Source organism: Salmo trutta, chromosome 13 (assembly GCF_901001165.1).
Source record: "Salmo trutta chromosome 13, fSalTru1.1, whole genome shotgun sequence".
Taxonomy (NCBI): domain Eukaryota; kingdom Metazoa; phylum Chordata; class Actinopteri; order Salmoniformes; family Salmonidae; genus Salmo; species Salmo trutta.
Window position 1 is genome coordinate 31,126,199 of NC_042969.1, and position 20,103 is coordinate 31,146,301.

The 20,103-nt window shown below is 44.8% G+C and overlaps 1 protein-coding gene across 1 annotated transcript; it reads left to right on the forward strand.

Moving 5' to 3' along the window:
* Positions 1–40: 40 nt before the first annotated feature.
* adam19b (ADAM metallopeptidase domain 19b) lies at positions 41–20,030 on the forward strand (the record flags this gene model as incomplete). The annotated part of the gene is made up of 18 exons (XM_029773956.1): positions 41–127; positions 331–407; positions 1,866–2,073; positions 2,352–2,417; positions 5,900–5,971; positions 12,286–12,452; positions 12,582–12,666; positions 12,885–13,024; positions 13,334–13,511; positions 14,677–14,766; positions 16,833–17,028; positions 17,331–17,439; positions 17,999–18,212; positions 18,615–18,692; positions 18,938–19,046; positions 19,211–19,349; positions 19,493–19,688; positions 19,845–20,030. Coding segments are annotated over 18 exons (2,397 nt in total), but the record flags the coding sequence as incomplete, so codon positions are not given.
* Positions 20,031–20,103: the final 73 nt, after the last annotated feature.

The following is a 20,103-nucleotide window of genomic DNA, read 5'->3' on the forward strand; positions in this document are numbered from 1 at the left end:
ACTGTTTTCAGTGGGGTAATGTTCTCTCTCCCGTTCCGTATGTTCCAGGCAGTTATTGGCCCCCGGATATCAGGAGATATGGTACAGTCCCAGTGGTTCCCGCCAGACCTCCAATCCACCCAGCACTGTGAGTTCAATGGGGTGTTCTAAAGCATCTCACAATAGGGGGGTAATCATGAAACCAGACTATTTCTGATTTGTGGATGTCAAATGGCAAAAGAGTTGGCTGAATCAGAGACAGGCTGACCAAGCTCTTAAATCTTAGGTGACATCATCGCAAAAAGAAAAATACATGATGTGAGTTTGTTTAACTCTCCTCTCATGTTGCAGGGCCACTGTTTCTACCATGGTGACGTCCGTGGTGTGGAGGGGTCCAGTGCAGCACTCAGCACCTGCTCAGGTCTCAGGTAAGAGTTACCACAGGTAACATTTCTGGTGGAAGTGGTGATCACTAACGCCATTGAATAAGACTGTCAGGAACTCAAAGCAGCAGGAGGGGTGAAGTCAGGCGCAGGAGACCAAGGTCCATGAACACCCATTTTAATAGGCAACAGTCCAAAACTGCCAACAACATGTAAGGCAGGGTAAAAATACAATAACAGTAAGAGCCCGAAAACAGAGTAGAGGCGCAGCCCAGAAAAACTCGTATGCCTTAACACACAAAATGCAGAGGGAATGCCTAAACCCCAACCTAACCTAACCAGACAAAATGCAGAGGGAATGCCTAAACCCCAACCTAACCTAACCAGACAAAATGCAGAGGGAATGCCTAAACCCCAACCTAACCTAACCAGACAAAAACAATCCCGCACAATCCCCAAACCTAAACAGACAGACTAAATACCCCCCCACTAACGATCTAACACAATACAGGTGCACACATAAACCAGACCTGACCAAAAGAAAATGAAAAGAGGATCGGTGGCAGCTAGTAGGCCGGCGACGACGACCGCCGAGCGCCGCCCGAACGAGGAGAGGCGCCACCTTCAGTCGACGTTGTGACAAAGACATGCCTCCTAAATATTTATACATTTTATTTTAATGACAATTCAGACATATATTTGTCACACGGTCATTCTCAAACCAGCACAATAGGAGAGCAGGTCAAAAGATGGTTTATTTATTGGCCATGCACTGACTGTTGAGATATGCAGGCCAGTGTGTTTCTAGGTCATTTGGGTTCCATGTTAAGTCACTGAAGCTCCAGGGATCCAGCCGTGCTGTTGTTTCCTTTCTGGGTTCACAGAGGAGACGGTTATAGGAGAATAACAGACACATACATTGACAGAACATCTGTAGGAGGAGGAGTGCTCACACACACACACACACACACACACACACACACACACACACACACACACACACACACACACACACACACACACACAGGGCTGTAGAAGCATCTGGAGAAGGGTGCTATTTGCTGGGTGTCTCCCTGATCCAATCCCCACTGAGTCAGAACCTGATATGTGCTGGGTGTCTCCCTGATCCAATTTAATCTCTATTTTTCTACTCTTCCTTCTCTCTCTCTTTCTAACTCTCTCTCTCTCTCTCTCTCTCTCCCTCCTCCTTCTTTCTCTATCTGTCTCTCTCTTTCTCTCTACTCCTGATACCCATCCGGTATCAGGATTTATATACACAGTTCAACATACAGTTCAGCCAGGATTTAGTTGTCTCAGACCTGACATGTAAATCCCAGCTGTTTCTAGTTTTACATTCTGCCATATCTAACTTCTCTCAATAATTATTTGATGGATTCTCTCTTAAACCAGAGACTGAAAAACCACTACGTTTTGCCCAGCTATAATAGTTTTCGTTTGTTTTCTAGCCTGGAACTGTTGTGATTCAGATCTCTGTTTCCCTAGGGGACTGATTACAGTGAACACCAGCGTCAGCTACCTGATAGAACCCCTGCCCACCGCCACCATGGATACACAGCCTCCTCACGCTGTGTTCCGAGCCGAGAACCTCCGTCTGCCTAACGGAACTTGTGGGCATCGCCATAGCAACCAGGGCCAGGGGGAAGGTCTGGATGACCTCATCCAGGGAATGATGACGGCGCGGGGCGGAAGGGTGAGTGGAGCAGGAATGGTTAGACTGGTATCTGATATGAAAACAACCACTATCTTCTCCAATGAATAGAGGGCTGCTTTGAATCAGTGAAATATCCAAGAAATGTCAGGCATTTTAAGACTGATGAAAAATAGATGCAAAACATACGATGAGTTGATAATAAACCATTATGGAGGGGGGGGGTATATGTGTGTGGTGCGCGCTCATACTTATAACAAGTAATAATGCACTGTAAAAGTTGGCTGTAAAGTTCTCTAATATGTCCTGATTTTCTCCAGGAGCGTAGAGACGTGGGCCAGAGTATGAAGTATGTAGAGCTGCTGCTGGTAGCTGACCATGCTGAGGTAAGAGGCCAGACACCTTAGTCCATTTTACATGGCCTTTTATTCCAGTTAGTCAGTTGAGAAGGTAAAAGGATGCATGACCTCCATCTCCTCTTCTGACCTGTGCCTCATACTCCAAGGAAAGACTGAACTAGAGACTATCCATCAATCTGTTACATCTCCCCCATCCCTTCATCTCTATCGTCATACTTCAACCACATCCTCCCCACTCCCCCTAATGAGACCTAACAGGGTCTGTTCTAATGAGACCTAACAGGGTCTGTTTTTAATGAGATCTAACAGGGTCTGTTCTAATGAGATCTAACAGGGTCTGTTCTAATGAGATCTAACAGGGTCTGTTCTAATGAGACCTAACAGGGTCTGTTCTAATGAGATCTAACAGGGTCTGTTCTAATGAGACCTAACAGGGTCTGTTCTAATGAGACCTAACAGGGTCTGTTCTAATGAGACCTAACAGGGTCTGTTCTAATGAGACCTAACAGGGTCTGTTCTAATGAGACCTAACAGGGTCTGTTCTAATGAGATCTAACAGGGTCTGTTCTAATGAGACCTAACAGGGTCTGTTCTAATGAGACCTAACAGGGTCTGTTCTAATGAGACCTAACAGGGTCTGTTCTAATGAGATCTAACAGGGTCTGTTCTAATGAGATCTAACAGGGTCTGTTCTAATGAGACCTAACAGGGTCTGTTCTAATGAGACCTAACAGGGTCTGTTCTAATGAGATCTAACAGGGTCTGTTCTAATGAGACCTAACAGGGTCTGTTTTTAATGAGATCTAACAGGGTCTGTTCTAATGAGACCTAACAGGGTCTGTTCTAATGAGACCTAACAGGGTCTGTTCTAATGAGACCTAACAGGGTCTGTTCTAATGAGACCTAACAGGGTCTGTTCTAATGAGATCTAACAGGGTCTGTTCTAATGAGATCTAACAGGGTCTGTTCTAATGAGACCTAACAGGGTCTGTTCTAATGAGACCTAACAGGGTCTGTTCTAATGAGATCTAACAGGGTCTGTTCTAATGAGACCTAACAGGGTCTGTTCTAATGAGACCTAACAGGGTCTGTTCTAATGAGATCTAACAGGGTCTGTTCTAATGAGACCTAACAGGGTCTGTTCTAATGAGATCTAACAGGGTCTGTTCTAATGAGACCTAACAGGGTCTGTTCTAATGAGATCTAACAGGGTCTGTTCTAATGAGATCTAACAGGGTCTGTTCTAATGAGATCTAACAGGGTCTGTTCTAATGAGACCTAACAGGGTCTGTTCTAATGAGACCTAACAGGGTCTGTTCTAATGAGACCTAACAGGGTCTGTTCTAATGAGACCTAACAGGGTCTGTTCTAATGAGATCTAACAGGGTCTGTTCTAATGAGACCTAACAGGGTCTGTTCTAATGAGACCTAACAGGGTCTGTTCTAATGAGACCTAACAGGGTCTGTTCTAATGAGACTTAACAGGGTCTGTTCTAATGAGATCTAACAGGGTCTGTTCTAATGAGATCTAACAGGGTCTGTTCTAATGAGATCTAACAGGGTCTGTTCTAATGAGACCTAACAGGGTCTGTTCTAATGAGACCTAACAGGGTCTGTTCTAATGAGGCCTAACAGGGTCTGTTCTAGTGAGATCTAACAGGGTCTGTTCTAATGAGACCTAACAGGGTCTGTTCTAATGAGACCTAACAGGGTCTGTTCTAATGAGACCTAACAGGGTCTGTTCTAATGAGACCTAACAGGGTCTGTTCTAATGAGACCTAACAGGGTCTGTTCTAATGAGACCTAACAGGGTCTGTTCTAATGAGACCTAACAGGGTCTGTTCTAATGAGACCTAACAGGGTCTGTTCTAATGAGACCTAACAGGGTCTGTTCTAATGAGATCTAACAGGGTCTGTTCTAATGAGACCTAACAGGGTCTGTTCTAATGAGACCTAACAGGGTCTGTTCTAATGAGACCTAACAGGGTCTGTTCTAATGAGATCTAACAGGGTCTGTTCTAATGAGACCTAACAGGGTCTGTTCTAATGAGACCTAACAGGGTCTGTTCTAATGAGATCTAACAGGGTCTGTTCTAATGAGACCTAACAGGGTCTGTTTTTAATGAGATCTAACAGGGTCTGTTTTTAATGAGACCTAACAGGGTCTGTTCTAATGAGACCTAACAGGGTCTGTTCTAATGAGACCTAACAGGGTCTGTTCTAATGAGATCTAACAGGGTCTGTTCTAATGAGACCTAACAGGGTCTGTTCTAATGAGACCTAACAGGGTCTGTTCTAATGAGATCTAACAGGGTCTGTTCTAATGAGACCTAACAGGGTCTGTTCTAATGAGATCTAACAGGGTCTGTTCTAATGAGATCTAACAGGGTCTGTTCTAATGAGACCTAACAGGGTCTGTTCTAATGAGACCTAACAGGGTCTGTTCTAATGAGACCTAACAGGGTCTGTTCTAGTGAGATCTAACAGGGTCTGTTCTAATGAGACCTAACAGGGTCTGTTCTAATGAGACCTAACAGGGTCTGTTCTAATGAGACCTAACAGGGTCTGTTCTAATGAGACCTAACAGGGTCTGTTCTAATGAGACCTAACAGGGTCTGTTCTAATGAGACCTAACAGGGTCTGTTTTAATGAGATCTAACAGGGTCTGTTCTAATGAGATCTAACAGGGTCTGTTCTAATGAGACCTAACAGGGTCTGTTCTAATGAGACCTAACAGGGTCTGTTCTAATGAGACCTAACAGGGTCTGTTCTAATGAGACCTAACAGGGTCTGTTCTAATGAGACCTAACAGGGTCTGTTCTAATGAGACCTAACAGGGTCTGTTCTAATGAGACCTAACAGGGTCTGTTCTAATGAGACCTAACAGGGTCTGTTCTAATGAGATCCTAACAGGGTCTGTTCTAATGAGACCTAACAGGGTCTGTTCTAATGAGATCTAACAGGGTCTGTTCTAATGAGACCTAACAGGGTCTGTTCTAATGAGACCTAACAGGGTCTGTTCTAATGAGACCTAACAGGGTCTGTTCTAATGAGACCTAACAGGGTCTGTTCTAATGAGACCTAACAGGGTCTGTTCTAATGAGACCTAACAGGGTCTGTTCTAATGAGACCTAACAGGGTCTGTTCTAATGAGACCTAACAGGGTCTGTTCTAATGAGACCTAACAGGGTCTGTTCTAATGAGACCTAACAGGGTCTGTTCTAATGAGACCTAACAGGGTCTGTTCTAATGAGACCTAACAGGGTCTGTTCTAATGAGACCTAACAGGGTCTGTTCTAATGAGACCTAACAGGGTCTGTTCTAATGAGACCTAACAGGGTCTGTTCTAATGAGACCTAACAGGGTCTGTTCTAGTGAGATCTAACAGGGTCTGTTCTAATATCCTTTATTGCTGTCTGACGTGTCTGATTGGTTGAGGTCATCCTGCTGTCCTTACTCTTCCGGGTGAAATTCTTCAAGCATGGCAGTAACTGTGTGTGTCTGTGTAGTTTCAGAAGCACGGCGGGGACTTAAATAGGACGAAGACGAAACTGCTGGAGGCAGCTAACTACGTAGACAAGGTGAGAAAACCACACAAATGAACATTGTGGTTCATTTGGGATTTGGGAGATTGTGGGTCCCTAGTTTTGTATTTTTTTTTATTTAACCTTTATTTAACTATGCATTTAGTTTGGGGTGTGTGGGGGGGGGTATAAGACACTAACCTAAACAATATAATACTGACAAAAGGCACATATCGCAGCATACTACAGGTGGTGGAGGGGCCTACAATATGGTGGGGGAGAAGGACTGTGAGAAGGCCAGTTCTGGTGACTTTTCATAAAAACATTCTACTGCATACTGAATGAAAATATAATTTCCCCCTCCAGAAATGAGCCCAATAACGTATAGGTCCATATGATCAGGCAGGTTAGATCACACACTTTAAAGTGTAAACATAAGGCTCTAATGTTGCTAGTTAGAAACATATTGATGACTTGATTGTTCCCCCCCCCCAAAAAAAACTGTTCCACTGGCACTCAGCCAACCAAGGATCCTGTACTGTGAATATAATGTAGGCCTAGTTACACCTGACCCGTGTTACATTTAGCCCCAGTCTTCCCTATGCATTCAACGCCATTGGCGAGTGCTAACTCACATAAACCAATACCACTGCTGAACACTCTGGTTCTAAAATGGTGCAGTTTAGGCCTGCTCATTTCTTGGATTTGAGAATTAAGTATAGCCTGGTAACTCCAAAAAGCTCAGTTATCCTCCTCTTTTAACAGTGGCCATCAAAAATGATTTCAAATATGTATTTTCCTCTGGACTGCATTAAGAATGTTGTACAATGACTGAGCATTCATATCTCTCTTCCTTTCTCTTGCAATTTGAATGGACCTCAAGAGGAATATTATTTTCTCTCATAGAATGCGACAGATTGAACAATTTAATAGGTCAACTATTCTACTATGGAGTTGTCTGATTTTGTCGTTGTTTACTCGTGTGGTTGGCTGTGGAAAATTAAATGTGGACAACAATTTTTCATTAGATAATTCAAATAACCAAAGGTACCGGGTCTCAGCTCCGTTTGGCTCTCATTTGGATCATAGGTGCTGGGTCTCGTACCCGTCACTGCCTGGTACGGCAACTGCTCAGCCTCCGACACACACATACACACACACACACACACACACACACACACACACACACACACACACACACACACACACACACACCTTTCCAGAAACAAGTCTCTCACTGTTGCCGCTTGTTATAGACCCCCCTCAGCCCCCAGTTGTGCCCTGGACACCATATGTGAACTAATTGCCCCCCGTCTATCTTCAGAGTTTGTACTGTTAGGTGACCTAAACTGGGATATGCTAAACACCCCAGCCGTCCTACAATCTAAGCTAGATGCCCTCAATCTCACACAAATGATCAAGGAACCTACCAAGTACAACCTTAAATCTGTAAACATGGGCACCCTCATAGATATCATCCTAACCAACCTGCCCTCCAAATACACCTCTGCTGTCTTCAACCAGGATCTCAGCAATCAGTGCCTCAGTGCCTGCGTCCGTAATGGGTCCGGGGTCAAACGACCACCTCTCATCACTGTCAAACGCCCCCTAAAACACTTCTGCGAGCAGGCCTTTCTAATCGACCTGGCCCGCGTATCCTGGAAGGATATTGACCTTATCCCGACAGTAGAGGATGCCTGGTTGTTCTTTAAAAGTGCTTTCCTCACCATCTTAAATAAGCATGCCCCTTTCAAAAAATGTAGAACTAAAAACAGATATAGCCCTTGGTTCACTCCAGACTTGACTGCCCTTGACCAGCACAAAAACATCCTGTGGCGTACTGCATTAGCATCGAATAGCTCCCGCGATATGCAACTTTTCAGGGAAGTCAGAAACCAATATACACAGTCAGTTAGGAAAGCAAGGACTAGCTTTTTCAAACAGAAATTTGCATCTTGTAGCAATAATTCCAAAACATTTTGGGACACTGTAAAGTCCATGGAGAGCCCCTCCTCCCAGCTGCCCACTGCACTGAGGCTAGGAAACACTGTCACCACCGATAAATCTATGATAATCGAGAATTTCAATAAGCATTTTTCTACAGCTGGCCATGCTTTCCACCTGGCTACCCCTACCCCGGCCAACAGCTATGCACCCCGCAGCAACTTGCCCAAGCCCCCCCCCCCCCTCCCCCACTTCTCCTTCACCCAAATCCAGACAGCTGATGTTCTGAAAGAGCTGCAAAATCTGGACCCCTACAAATCAGCTGGGCTAGATAATCTGGACCCTCTCTTTCAAAGATTATCTGCCGCAATTGTTGCAACCCCTATTACTAGCCTGTTCAACCTCTCTTTCGTATTGTCTGAGATCCCTAAAGATTGGAAAGCTGCCGCGGTCATCCCCCTCTTCAAAGGGGGTGACACTCTAGACCCAAACTGTTACAGACCTATGTCCATCCTGCCCTGCCTTTCTAAAGTCTTTGAAAGCCAAGTTAACAAACAGATCACCGACCATTTCGAATCCCACCGTACCTTCTCCACTATGCAATCTGGTTTCAGAGCTGGTCATGGGTGCACCTCAGCTACGCTCAAGGTCCTAAATGATATCATAACCGCCATCGATAAAATACAGTACTGTGCAGCCGTCTTCATCGACACGGCCAAGGCTTTCGACTCTGTCAATCACCACATTCTTATTGGCAAACTCAATAGCCTTGGTTTCTCAAATGACTGCCTCACCTGGTTCACCAACTACCTCTCAGATAGAGTTCAGTGTGTCAAATCGGAGGGCCTGTTGTCCGGACCTCTGGCAGTCTCTATGGGGGTACCACAGGGTTCAATTCTCGGGCCGACTCTTTTCTCTGTATATATCAATGATGTCGCTCTTGCTGCTGGTGATTCTCTGATCCACCTCTACGCAGACGACACCATTCTGTATACATCTGGCCCTTCTTTGGACACTGTGTTAACAAACCTCCAAACGAGCTTCAATGCCATATAACACTTCTTCTGTGGCCTCCAACTGCTCTTAAATGCTAGTAAAACTAAATGCATGCTCTTTAACCGATCGCTGCCCACACCCGCCCGCCCGTCTAGCATCACTACTCTGGATGGTTCTGACTTAGAATATGTGGACAACTACAAATACCTAGGTGTCTCGTCAGACTGTAAATTCTCCTTCCAGACTCACATTAAGCATCTCCAATCCAAAATGAAATCTTGAATCGGCTTCCTTTTTCGCAACAAAGCCTCCTTCACTCATGCTGCCAAACATACCCTGGTAAAACTGACTATCCTATCGATCCTTGACTTCGGCAATGTCATTTACAAAATAGCCTCCAACACTCTACTCAGCAAATTGGATGCAGTCTATCACAGTGCCATCCATTTTGTCACCAAAGCCCCATATACTACCCACCACTGTGGCTGGCTCTCGCTACATATTCGTTGCCAAACCCACTGGCTCCAGGTCATCTTTAAGTCTTTGCTAGGTAAAGCTCTGCCTTATCTCAGCTCACTGGTCACCATAGCAACACCCACCCGTAGCACGCACTCCCGCAGGTATATTTCACTGGTCACCCCCAAAGCCAACACCTCCTTTGACTGCCTTTTCTTCCAGTTCTCTGCTGCCAATGGCTGGAACGAATTGCAAAAATCACTGAAGCTGGAGACTTATATCTCCCTCACTAACTTTAAGCACCAGCTGTCAGAGTAGCTTACCGATCACTGCACCTGTACACAGCCCATCTGTAAATAGCCCACCCAACTACCTCATCCCTATATTGTTATTTTTTTGCTCTTTTGCACCCCAGTATCTCTACTTGCACATCATCATCTGTACATCTATCACTCCAGTGTTAATGCTAAATTGTAAAAAAGTATTTGATCCCCTGCTGATCCCCTGCCCACTTACAAAGAAATGATCTGTCATGGATGTCGTGTGTGGAGGACCAAAACGCAGCGGGTATATGTACACTCATCTTCTTTTATTAGGACAAAGAAGGGAAACCAAAACAAACACGTATACAAAAACACAACAACGATAAACAGTCCTGTAAGGCATAAAGCTAAACACGGAAATAACCTCCCACAAAGTGACAGGTGAAAACAGGCTCCCTAAGTATGACTCTCAATCAGCAACAACGATGTACAGCTGTTCCTGATTGAGAGTCATACCAGGCCAACACAGAAATACAAAACTAGAACAGCCCCTTAGAAATACAAACACAAGAACATACCCAACACCCCGGAACACATAAATCAAATACCCCTCTACAATACACACACATATTAGTCATTTTTAGCAGACGCTCTTATCCAGAGTGACTTACAGTAGTGAATGCATACATTTCATATATTATTTTCCGTACTGGTCCCCCGTGGGAATCAAACCCACACCCCTGGCGTTGCAAACACCATGCTCTACCAACTGAGCCACACGGGACCACACCCTGAACCACACCCCGAACCACCTAAATCAACTACCCCCTCTGCATCGACACTACACCAATAAACCCCAGAAACACTCTGCATAAAATATCCCTCTATCTAAACACATACACAAAACCATGAAAACAAATACCCTCTGCCACGTCCTGACCAAACTACAATAACAAATAGACCCCTTTACTGGTCAGGACGTGACATGATCAGTCTATAATTTTAATGGTAGGTTTATTTGAACAGTGAGAAACAGAATAACAACAAAAAAATCCAGAAAAACGCATGTCAAAAATGTTATAAAATGATTAGCATTTTAATGACGGAAATAAGTATTTGACCCCTCTGCAAAACATGACTTAGTACTTGGTGGCAAAACCCTTGTTGGCAATCACAGAGGTCAGACGTTTCTTGTAGTTGGCCACCAGGTTTGCACACATCTCAGGAGGGATTTTGTCCCACTCCTCTTTGCAGATCTTCTCCAAGTCATTAAGGTTTCGAGGCTGACGTTTGGCAACTCAAACCTTCAGCTCCCTCCACAGATTTTCTATGGGATTAAGGTCTGGAGACTGGCTAGGCCACTCCAGGACCTTAATGTGCTTCTTCTTGAGCCACTCCTTTGTTGCCTTGGCCGTGTGTTTTGGGTCATTGTCATGCTGGAATACCCATCCACGACCCATTTTCAATGCCCTGGCTGAGGGAAGGAGGTTCTCACCCAAGATTTGACAGTATATGGCCCTGTCCATCATTCCTTTGATGCGGTGAAGTTGTCCTGTCCCCTTAGCAGAAAAACACCCCCAAAGCATAATGTTTCCACCTCCATGTTTGACGGTGGAGATGGTGTTCTTGGGGTCATAGGCAGCATTCCTCCTCCTCCAAACACGGCGAGTTGAGTTGATGCCAAAGAGCTCCATTTTGGTCTCATCTGACCACAACACTTTCACCAGTTGTCCTCTGAGTCATTCAGATGTTCATTGGCAAACTTCAGACGGGCATGTATATGTATTCTTGAGCAGGGGGACCTTGCGGGCGCTGCAGGATTTCAGTCCTTCACGGCGTAGTGTGTTACCAATTGTTTTCTTGGTGACTATGGTCCCAGCTGCCATGAGATCATTGACAAGATCCTCCCGTGTAGTTCTGGGCTGATTCCTCACCGTTCTTATGATCATTGCTACTCCACGAGGTGAGATCTTGCATGGAGCCCCAGGCCGAGTGATATTGACAGTTCTTTTGTGTTTCTTCCATTTGCGAATAACACCAAATGTTGTCACCTTCTCACCAAGCTGCTTGGCGATGGTCTTGTAGCCCATTCCAGCCTTGTGTATGTCTACAATCTTGTCCCTGACATCCTTTGAGAGCTCTTTGGTCTTGGCCATGGTGGAGAGTTTGGAATCTGATTGATTGATTGCTTCTGTGGACAGGTGTCTCTTTTACAGGTAACAAGCACTCCCTTTAAGAGTGTGCTCCTAATCTCAGCTCGTTACCTGTATAAAATACACCTGGGAGCCAGAAATCTTTCTGATTGAGAGGGGGTCAAATACTTATTTCCCTCATTAAAATGCAAATCAATTTATAACATTTTTCACATGCGTTTTTCTGGATATTTTTGTTGTTATTCTGTCTCTCACTGTTCAAATAAACCTACCATTAAAATTATAGACGGATCCTTTCTTTGTCAGTGGGCAAATGTACAAAATCAGCAGGGGATCAAATATTTTTTTCCCCCACTGTAGATTTTTCTATTGTGTTATTGATTGTGCGTTTGTTTATGTGTAACTCTGTGTTGTTGTTTTTGTCGCACTGCTTTGCTTTATCTTGGTAAATGAGAACTTGTTCTCAACTTGCCTACCTGGTTAATTAAAGTTGAAATAAAATAAAAAATGTTTGTCAAATGATCTGTGTGTGTGTGTTTGTATGTGTGTGTTTGTGCAGTACTACAAGTCTCTAAGTATTCGTGTGGCAGTGATCGGTCTGGAGGTGTGGTCTGATCAGGACAGGATCAGTGTGTCTGGTAACCCCTACAGTACCTTGGGAGCGTTCCTGGCCTGGAGACGCAAACAGCTACACACACTACCAAACGACAACGCTCAACTCATCACGTTAGTGTGACACACACACTCCTTACTGTACTCTAGATCTCTTTAATCCATCCATCCTCAATCCATCTTTCTTTCCTTCAATTAAGACCATTCAGTGGAACTACACTGCTGTGTTTTTTGTTTCCCCAGGGGCGTGGCATTTCAGGGCACCACCATTGGGCTGGCCCCTCTCAGAGCCATGTGCTCAGAGTACCAGTCAGGGGGAATCAACTCGGTAAGACTACAACAGAACTCTGTCGTTTGAAATTTGACCATAGCCAATAGCAGCCCACTAAAGATTTCTCTTAAGTTGTAATAAAGTTGTGATGTATTTGTAATAGCACACATAGATCTAGAACCAAGCTAACATGAGATGTATGTCCCTTTGACTTTCAATATGGGAATCTACCCCTAACCATTGACCTTTACTCCCTGACCTCTACCCCCCTGCAGGACCACTCTGACAGTGCTGTGGGCGTGGCAGCAACCATGGCTCACGAGATGGGGCATAACTTTGGCATGAGCCATGACAGCCCTGGGTGCTGCCAGGCCCAGGCTGATGATGGAGGCTGCATCATGGCTGCTGCCACTGGGTGAGAGAATCTATGTTGAATAGATCTTTCTTATTAAAGACATGTTATCTTAATGAGAATAAACCTGTATAAATAAAGGTTAAATAATGATACAATGATTGATCCTGCTTTGTAAAAGACATTCCTGGGACACGTTCAGCTGAGCAAAATGTAGTGGAATATTAATAGTCTGTATAGAAATATATTACTTAGAACAGACTTTCTTCTCTGACACGTAGAGTAGAAGGAATAATGTAAAGTCTATTGATTGCATTTCTATCTGCAACGCGTTGCACCTTACTGAATACACCCCTTGTGTGTGTGACGCAGTCACCCGTTCCCGCGTGTGTTTAACGGCTGTAACCAGCGGGAGCTGAGCAGGTACCTGAGCTCCGGAGGGGGAAAGTGTCTGTTCAACCTCCCCAACACCAGAGCCATGTACGGTGGACAGCGCTGTGGGAACGGATACCTGGAGGACGGAGAGGAGTGTGACTGTGGAGACGAGAAGGTGAGGGGGGAAGTGTGCGTGTGTGTGGGGTGTGTGTGTGTCAGTGATGGTCAGTGCCGCCATTGACATGGCCTTACTTCTATTACAGCATGTTGGATGACTGTCATTTATATTCCATTCACCCAGTTCAATATAACATCGATAGGTTTAGACTACTACATGATATTCACATTTTCCCTATACCCACCATGAGGTTGCTAAAGCCTATGAATGAAAGTTTACAACGTAGGTGCACTTAGGTCGAGAGAAAGACAATGAGAGAGACAGTGACACATTCAATACCGCCTTGCACACTCTTAACTGCATGTAGCTTATCTACTGTGTAATCATTAGTCCAACAGTTGCAAACGAGAGTTTCTATTTGACAAATTCAGGTATTTTTATCTCTAGCTTCCATTTAAGAAAGGTTTTTCAACAGAATCGGCGGAATCAATACACCTGTGATCACGCATAAACACAGTTCACTTTCATAGCAGCCACGTTGTATTCCTTCTTGCCTCTATGCACTCTCCTCCTCTCACCGTTTCCCTTTGTTTGTGGACTTCAATGAACAACACATCAGCTGTATGTGACCAGGCGAAAAACCTTTCCAAGCCAAACCATGTCATAACCGCTACACACAGCCTACATCGTTGTCACCATATTAGCTAAAGTAACTTCCTAGTCAACATAGCTAATATAACTAATGCATTAGTAAACCGGCTACAATCATGCAGTAACGTTACAGTGTACAGTCAGTAAGCAGTTACACCCGTGGGCCACAGTGGCAATACATTAATAAAACCAAAATCTTACCTTGAATTGGAAGAGTTCCAGTGTTGTGTTGGATAGTCATAGCCAGCTAGCTAGCATAGCATCTCTCTGTTCGAGCCAGGTGTTTGAGTAACTAAACTAGCCAGCTGCATTTGCTAGCTAAATAAGTGAAACTGAAAGTGAAAAAAATGAAGCAAAACAGTGTGTTTTAATCAATTATTTGGTGACATTAATATATTTAGTACAGTTTTATCTAAAAACGATAACTTTTTCAATGTTTTACAATAAAAAAAAAAGAAATTCACTGAGGAGGAGGGTCCTCCCCTTCCTTCTCTGAAGAGTCTCCGCTGGTGTGTGTGTGTGTGTGTGTGTGTGTGTGTGTATATGCTGATTATTCATCCTCTCTCTGCAGGAGTGTTCCAGTCCCTGCTGTAATGCCAACAACTGTACTCTGAAGGCTGGAGCAGAATGTGCCCACGGAGTCTGCTGTCACAACTGTAAGGTACTGTACACTGTCCTCTTTCTCTCTCTCTTTCTGGTTGTCCTCTCTCTCTCTTTCTGGTTGTCCTTTCTCTCTCTTTCTATCTTTCTCTCTATCTCTCTCTCTCTCTCGCTTTCTGGTTGTCCACTCGCTCTCTCTCTCGCTCTCTCTCTATCCCCCACCTTCTCTCTCTCTCTTCCTTCCTCTCTCTCTCTATCCTTCCTCCTTCCCTCCCTCCCTTCCTCCCTCTCTCTCTCTCTAGTTGAAGAGTCCATGTGTGTTGGATCGTTTAATAGTCCCCTTCTCTCTCTCTCTCTCTCTCTCTCTCTCTCTCTCTCTCTCGCTCTATCCTTCCTCCTTCCCCCCTCCCTTCCTCTCTGTCTCTCTCTCTCTCTCTAGTTGAAGAGTCCAGGTGTGTTGGATCGTTTAATAGTCTCTCTCTCTCTCTCTCTCTCTCTCTCTCTCTCTCTCTCTCTCTCCCCCTCCCTCTCTCTCGCTCTCTCTCTAGTTGAAGAGTCCAGGTGTGTTGGATCGCTTAAAACCTCTTGAGGACCCCTTCGAGATAAAATCCCGTTAACGGGATTGGTTGGACAACAACCAGTGAGATAGCACGGCGCGAAATTAAAAAAAGAATAATCTAAAAATGTAAATTCAAGTATTATACGGCATTTTAAAGATACTCTACTCGTTAATCCAATCACATTGTCCGATTTCAAAAAGGCTTTACGGTGAAAACAAAACATTAGATTATTTTAGGATAGCACCTTAGCAAAAAAGAAAGCAATTTTCCAAGCACGGATAGCCATCACAAAACCAGATATACAGCTAAAATTAAGCACTAACCTTTGACAATCTTCATCAGATGACACTCCTAGGACATCATGTTAGACGATACATGCATTTTTTGTTTGATCAAGTTCATATTTATATCCAAAAACCCAATTTTTACATTGGTGCGTGACGTTCAGAAAATGTTTTCTCCCCATAACTTCCGGTGAATGGGCACATTAATTTACAGAAGAACTCATAAACGTTGACAAAATTTCTAACAATTATTTAAAGAATTAGAGATAATCTACTCCTTTATGCAACCACTTTGTCAGATTTCAAAATAACTTTACGGAAAAAGCACATTGTTCAATATTCTGAGTACAGAACTTAGCCTTCAATGCTAAGCTATACAGTTAGCCTACAACCACGGCGTCGACAAATCTCTAAAAATATGTTCGAAATATTTTCTTACCTTTGCTGATCTTCGGCGGAATGCACTCGGATGGGCACCCACTTCCACAAGAAATGTTCATTTGTTCTGCAAAGTCCATCATTTATGTCCAAATACCACCATTTTGTTGACCCATCCAGAACACTTTACAATGCCATGTGGCGTGGACGCAAATCCATAGACGAAATGTTCAAAAGTTCCATTACCGTTTGTAGAAACATGTCAAACGATGTTTACAATCAATCCTTTAGGGTATTTTTTAACGTAAAATTGCGATAATTTTACAACCGGGCAATAAGTATTCATCCCAGAAGAAAAATAACAAACAGCGAACTCGCGTGCACGCCCGTCACGAGACACCTGTCCTCAAACAGGCCCCTGATTGACTGAGCCACAATTTTCTGCCCGGTAACAGGTGACGGATGAAACCAGTTCCTAAAGATTGTTGACAGCCAATGGAAGCCTTAGGAGGTGCAACGTAAATCCTATGTCACTATAGTTTTTCAAGGGATTCAAAAGAAAAACTACATTTCTAATTTCTCCCACTTCCTGATTCAATTTTTCTCAGGTTTTTGCCTGCCATATGAGTTCTGTTATACTCACAGACACCATTCAAACAGTTTTAGAAACTTCAGAGTGTTTTCTATCCAAATCTACTAATAATATGCATATTCTATTTTCTGGGCCAGAGTAGTAACCTGTTTAAATTGGGTACGTTTTTCATCCGGCCATGAAAATACTGCCCCGAGGTTTTAATAGTCTCCTTCCTCTCTCTCCCTCTCTGTCTCTAGTTGAAGAGTCCAGGTGTGTTGGATCGTTTAATAGTCTCCTTCCTCTCTCTCCCTCTCTGCCTCTCTCTCTTTAGTTGAAGAGTCCAGGTGTGTTGTGTCGTACTCCATCCGGGTCATGTGACCTACCTGAGTACTGTGATGGGAAGGCGGAGACTTGTCCTGCTAACTTATACCTGGTGGATGGTATTTCCTGTGACGGGGGGCGGGCCTACTGCTACACCGGCATGTGTCTCACCCTGGAGCAGCAGTGTCAATCACTCTGGGGGCGGGGTTAGTACCTATCAATCATTCTGGGGCGGAGTTATAAAGTAATGGATTGCTTTTATAGCACTTTTCAATGTAGCTCTCCCCTATTAAAATCCATTGTTGGTCTGCGGCTTCGACAATATTGCTCACACCTATCTGGGTCCTTCAGATTGGCTCCAAGGGCTTGTTACTGGACTGGGCTCTGTTCGGTGTTATTTCTGTTTTCGCTATCAGAGATCTTCACAGGACAGGCTTTACCTGACCACAGGAACATTTGTGTGCTTGCAGGAGGTCATATAACACTGTGTGTGCTCTGTCCTCTCTAGATGGCCGTCCTGCTCTAGACCTGTGCTTTAAGAAGGTGAACGAGGCAGGAGACACCTTTGGGAACTGTGGCAAAGACCTGTTGGGGAAATACAAAGGATGCAGGGACAGGTGAGGAGTCACACAGTCGGCACCAAATGTGTGATCCTTTGCAAGTATAGAAGTGTCTCTTCCTTGAACTACCATTTAACATTTCTTTCACACCTACAAAACAATCCTTACATGTCTGAATCCATGTGACCGTTCTGTTGCTTTAGGGATGCTAGATGTGGTAAGATCCAGTGTGTGAATCCATGTGACCGTTCTGTTGCTTTAGGGATGCTAGATGTGGTAAGATCCAGTGTGTGAATCCATGTGACCGTTCTGTTGCTTTAGGGATGCTAGATGTGGTAAGATCCAGTGTGTGAATCCATGTGACCGTTCTGTTGCTTTAGGGATGCTAGATGTGGTAAGATCCAGTGTGTGAATCCATGTGACCGTTCTGTTGCTTTAGGGATGCTAGATGTGGTAAGATCCAGTGTGTGAATCCATGTGACCGTTCTGTTGCTTTAGGGATGCTAGATGTGGTAAGATCCAGTGTGTGAATCCATGTGACCGTTCTGTTGCTTTAGGGATGCTAGATGTGGTAAGATCCAGTGTGTGAATCCATGTGACCGTTCTGTTGCTTTAGGGATGCTAGATGTGGTAAGATCCAGTGTGTGAGTTCAGCCTCCAAGCCCCTGGATACTAACGCTGTTCCCATCGACACCACGGTCCGGGTGGGAATCAAGAAGGTCCTCTGTAGGGGGACACACGTTTACCGACCAGTCCAGGGGGATGAGGAACAGGGGGACACACTGGACCCAGGACTGGTCATGACCGGGACCAAGTGTGGAGAGGACTCGGTGAGGAGGGGAGAGGAGAAGGGAGGAGTGGGGGTAGTGTGTGTGTGTGTGTGTGTGTGTGTGTGTGTGTGTGTGTGTGTGTGTGTGTGTGTCTGTGTGTGTGTGTGTCTGTGTGTGTGTGTGTGTGTGTGTGTGTGTGTGTGTGTGTGTGTGTGTGTGTGTGTGTGTGTGTGTGTGTGTGTGTGTGTGTGTGCGTGAGCGCTGTGTATCTTTTAGTACTCTATGAGCTCTCTGTTGTGGCAGGATGCCATTTACTGGACTATCTACTTATGATAATGACTCTCTCTCTCTCTCTCGCTCTCGCTCTCTCATCCCTCTCATTTCTCTCTCATCCTTCTCCTTTCTCTCTCTCACCCTCTCTCTCCATCCCTCCTTCTCTTTCTCTCTCACTCTCTGTGACAGATCTGTTTTGGTGGAGAGTGCCGCAACGCGTCTTTCCTGAGAGCGGATGAGTGCAATGCCAAGTGCCACGGCCATGGGGTATGGGAGCGGCTGGGTGTGTGATAGGGGAAGGGCATGGGAGTGATGGGGGAGGGGGAGGTAGGCGTATGGGCTACTGTAGAATAAGGGAAGGGAAGGTGCTGGGTCTGAGGTTATGGACTCAGGGGTTTAATAAAGCTGTTATAACACATAATATGGTGTAGGAGGAATATTGACAGGTTGTCAGTGTTGAAACCCTCTCTCTCTCTCTCTCTCTCTCCTTCTCTCTCTCTCTCTCTCTCTAGCTGTGTAACAACAACCACCACTGCCACTGTGACTCAGGCTGGGCCCCTCCCCTGTGCGACCAGGAGGGGACAGGAGGGAGTGTCGACAGTGGACCTGTCATCAACCACAGTATGTTATCAACCAACCAGTCACTCAAATAATGATTCAGTCAGTCTAATAACTGATGTGGTGTTGCAAAAGACTACTAGGTTAAACCACATATATTTGATTGTTGGTTAATGCAGGTTAATGCTTGATCTGACCTTTGTTGTTGATGTTGTTTGTGTTTCTAGGCAGTCTACTTCCTGTCCTGTTGCTCCTCCCCATGATTATCTTTGTCCTATTGGCTGCTGTGGGACTGTGGTGCTGCTACAGCCATAAACTACATAAAAACCTTCCTCTGAAGACCTCGGTCCCACCACCCAAGACAATGTGTGTAACTCAGTATTTCAGTTGTTTTTACATCTTTAACTGTTTGAATTTATCTTGTTTTATTAAAGGAAAATATGCAACACAGTAATCAACATCTCAGATTTAACTTCTAGAATGAAAAACACTGTGTTTTGACTCCTTAGTTGTCCAGTCAGTTGGCCAGTCCCTGCTGAAGCCAAACATCTACAAGCCAACAGTCTTGAAAACGGTCACCTTGTGAACAGTCTTGCCAACTGTCACCTTGTCAACAGTCATGCCAACAGTCACCTTGACAACAGCTATGCCAACGGCCATGCCAACCCTGCCTTCCTACTGAAGAGACAGGGCTCAGACAGACTGGTGAGGGGATCTGTTCATTCACCTTACACCACAGTACATTGTATGTACAGTAAAGTCAATGCTAAAAAGCTTACTCTTGACAGGTTAATAACAAAATACTAATTAAAAAACTGTTTTGACAGTAATGCTGTGAGTGCTTGTGTTTGTCCTCCACAGAGTCAGTCCAGTCCTCGCCCCAGCCCCTCCACCAGGACCAGGCACGCTATCTTCCGTCCGACTGTGAAACCCCCTCCTATACCTGCTTACGCAGCCCAGCAGAGACAGGCTGTATCCCAGCCCCAGTCTCAATCCCAGCCCCAGCCTCAACCCCAGCCCCAGGCTCAACCCCAGCCCCAGCCTCAACCCCAGCCCCAGGCTCAACCCCAGCCCCAGGCTCAACCCCAGCCCCAGGCTCAATCCCAGCCCCAGTCTCAAT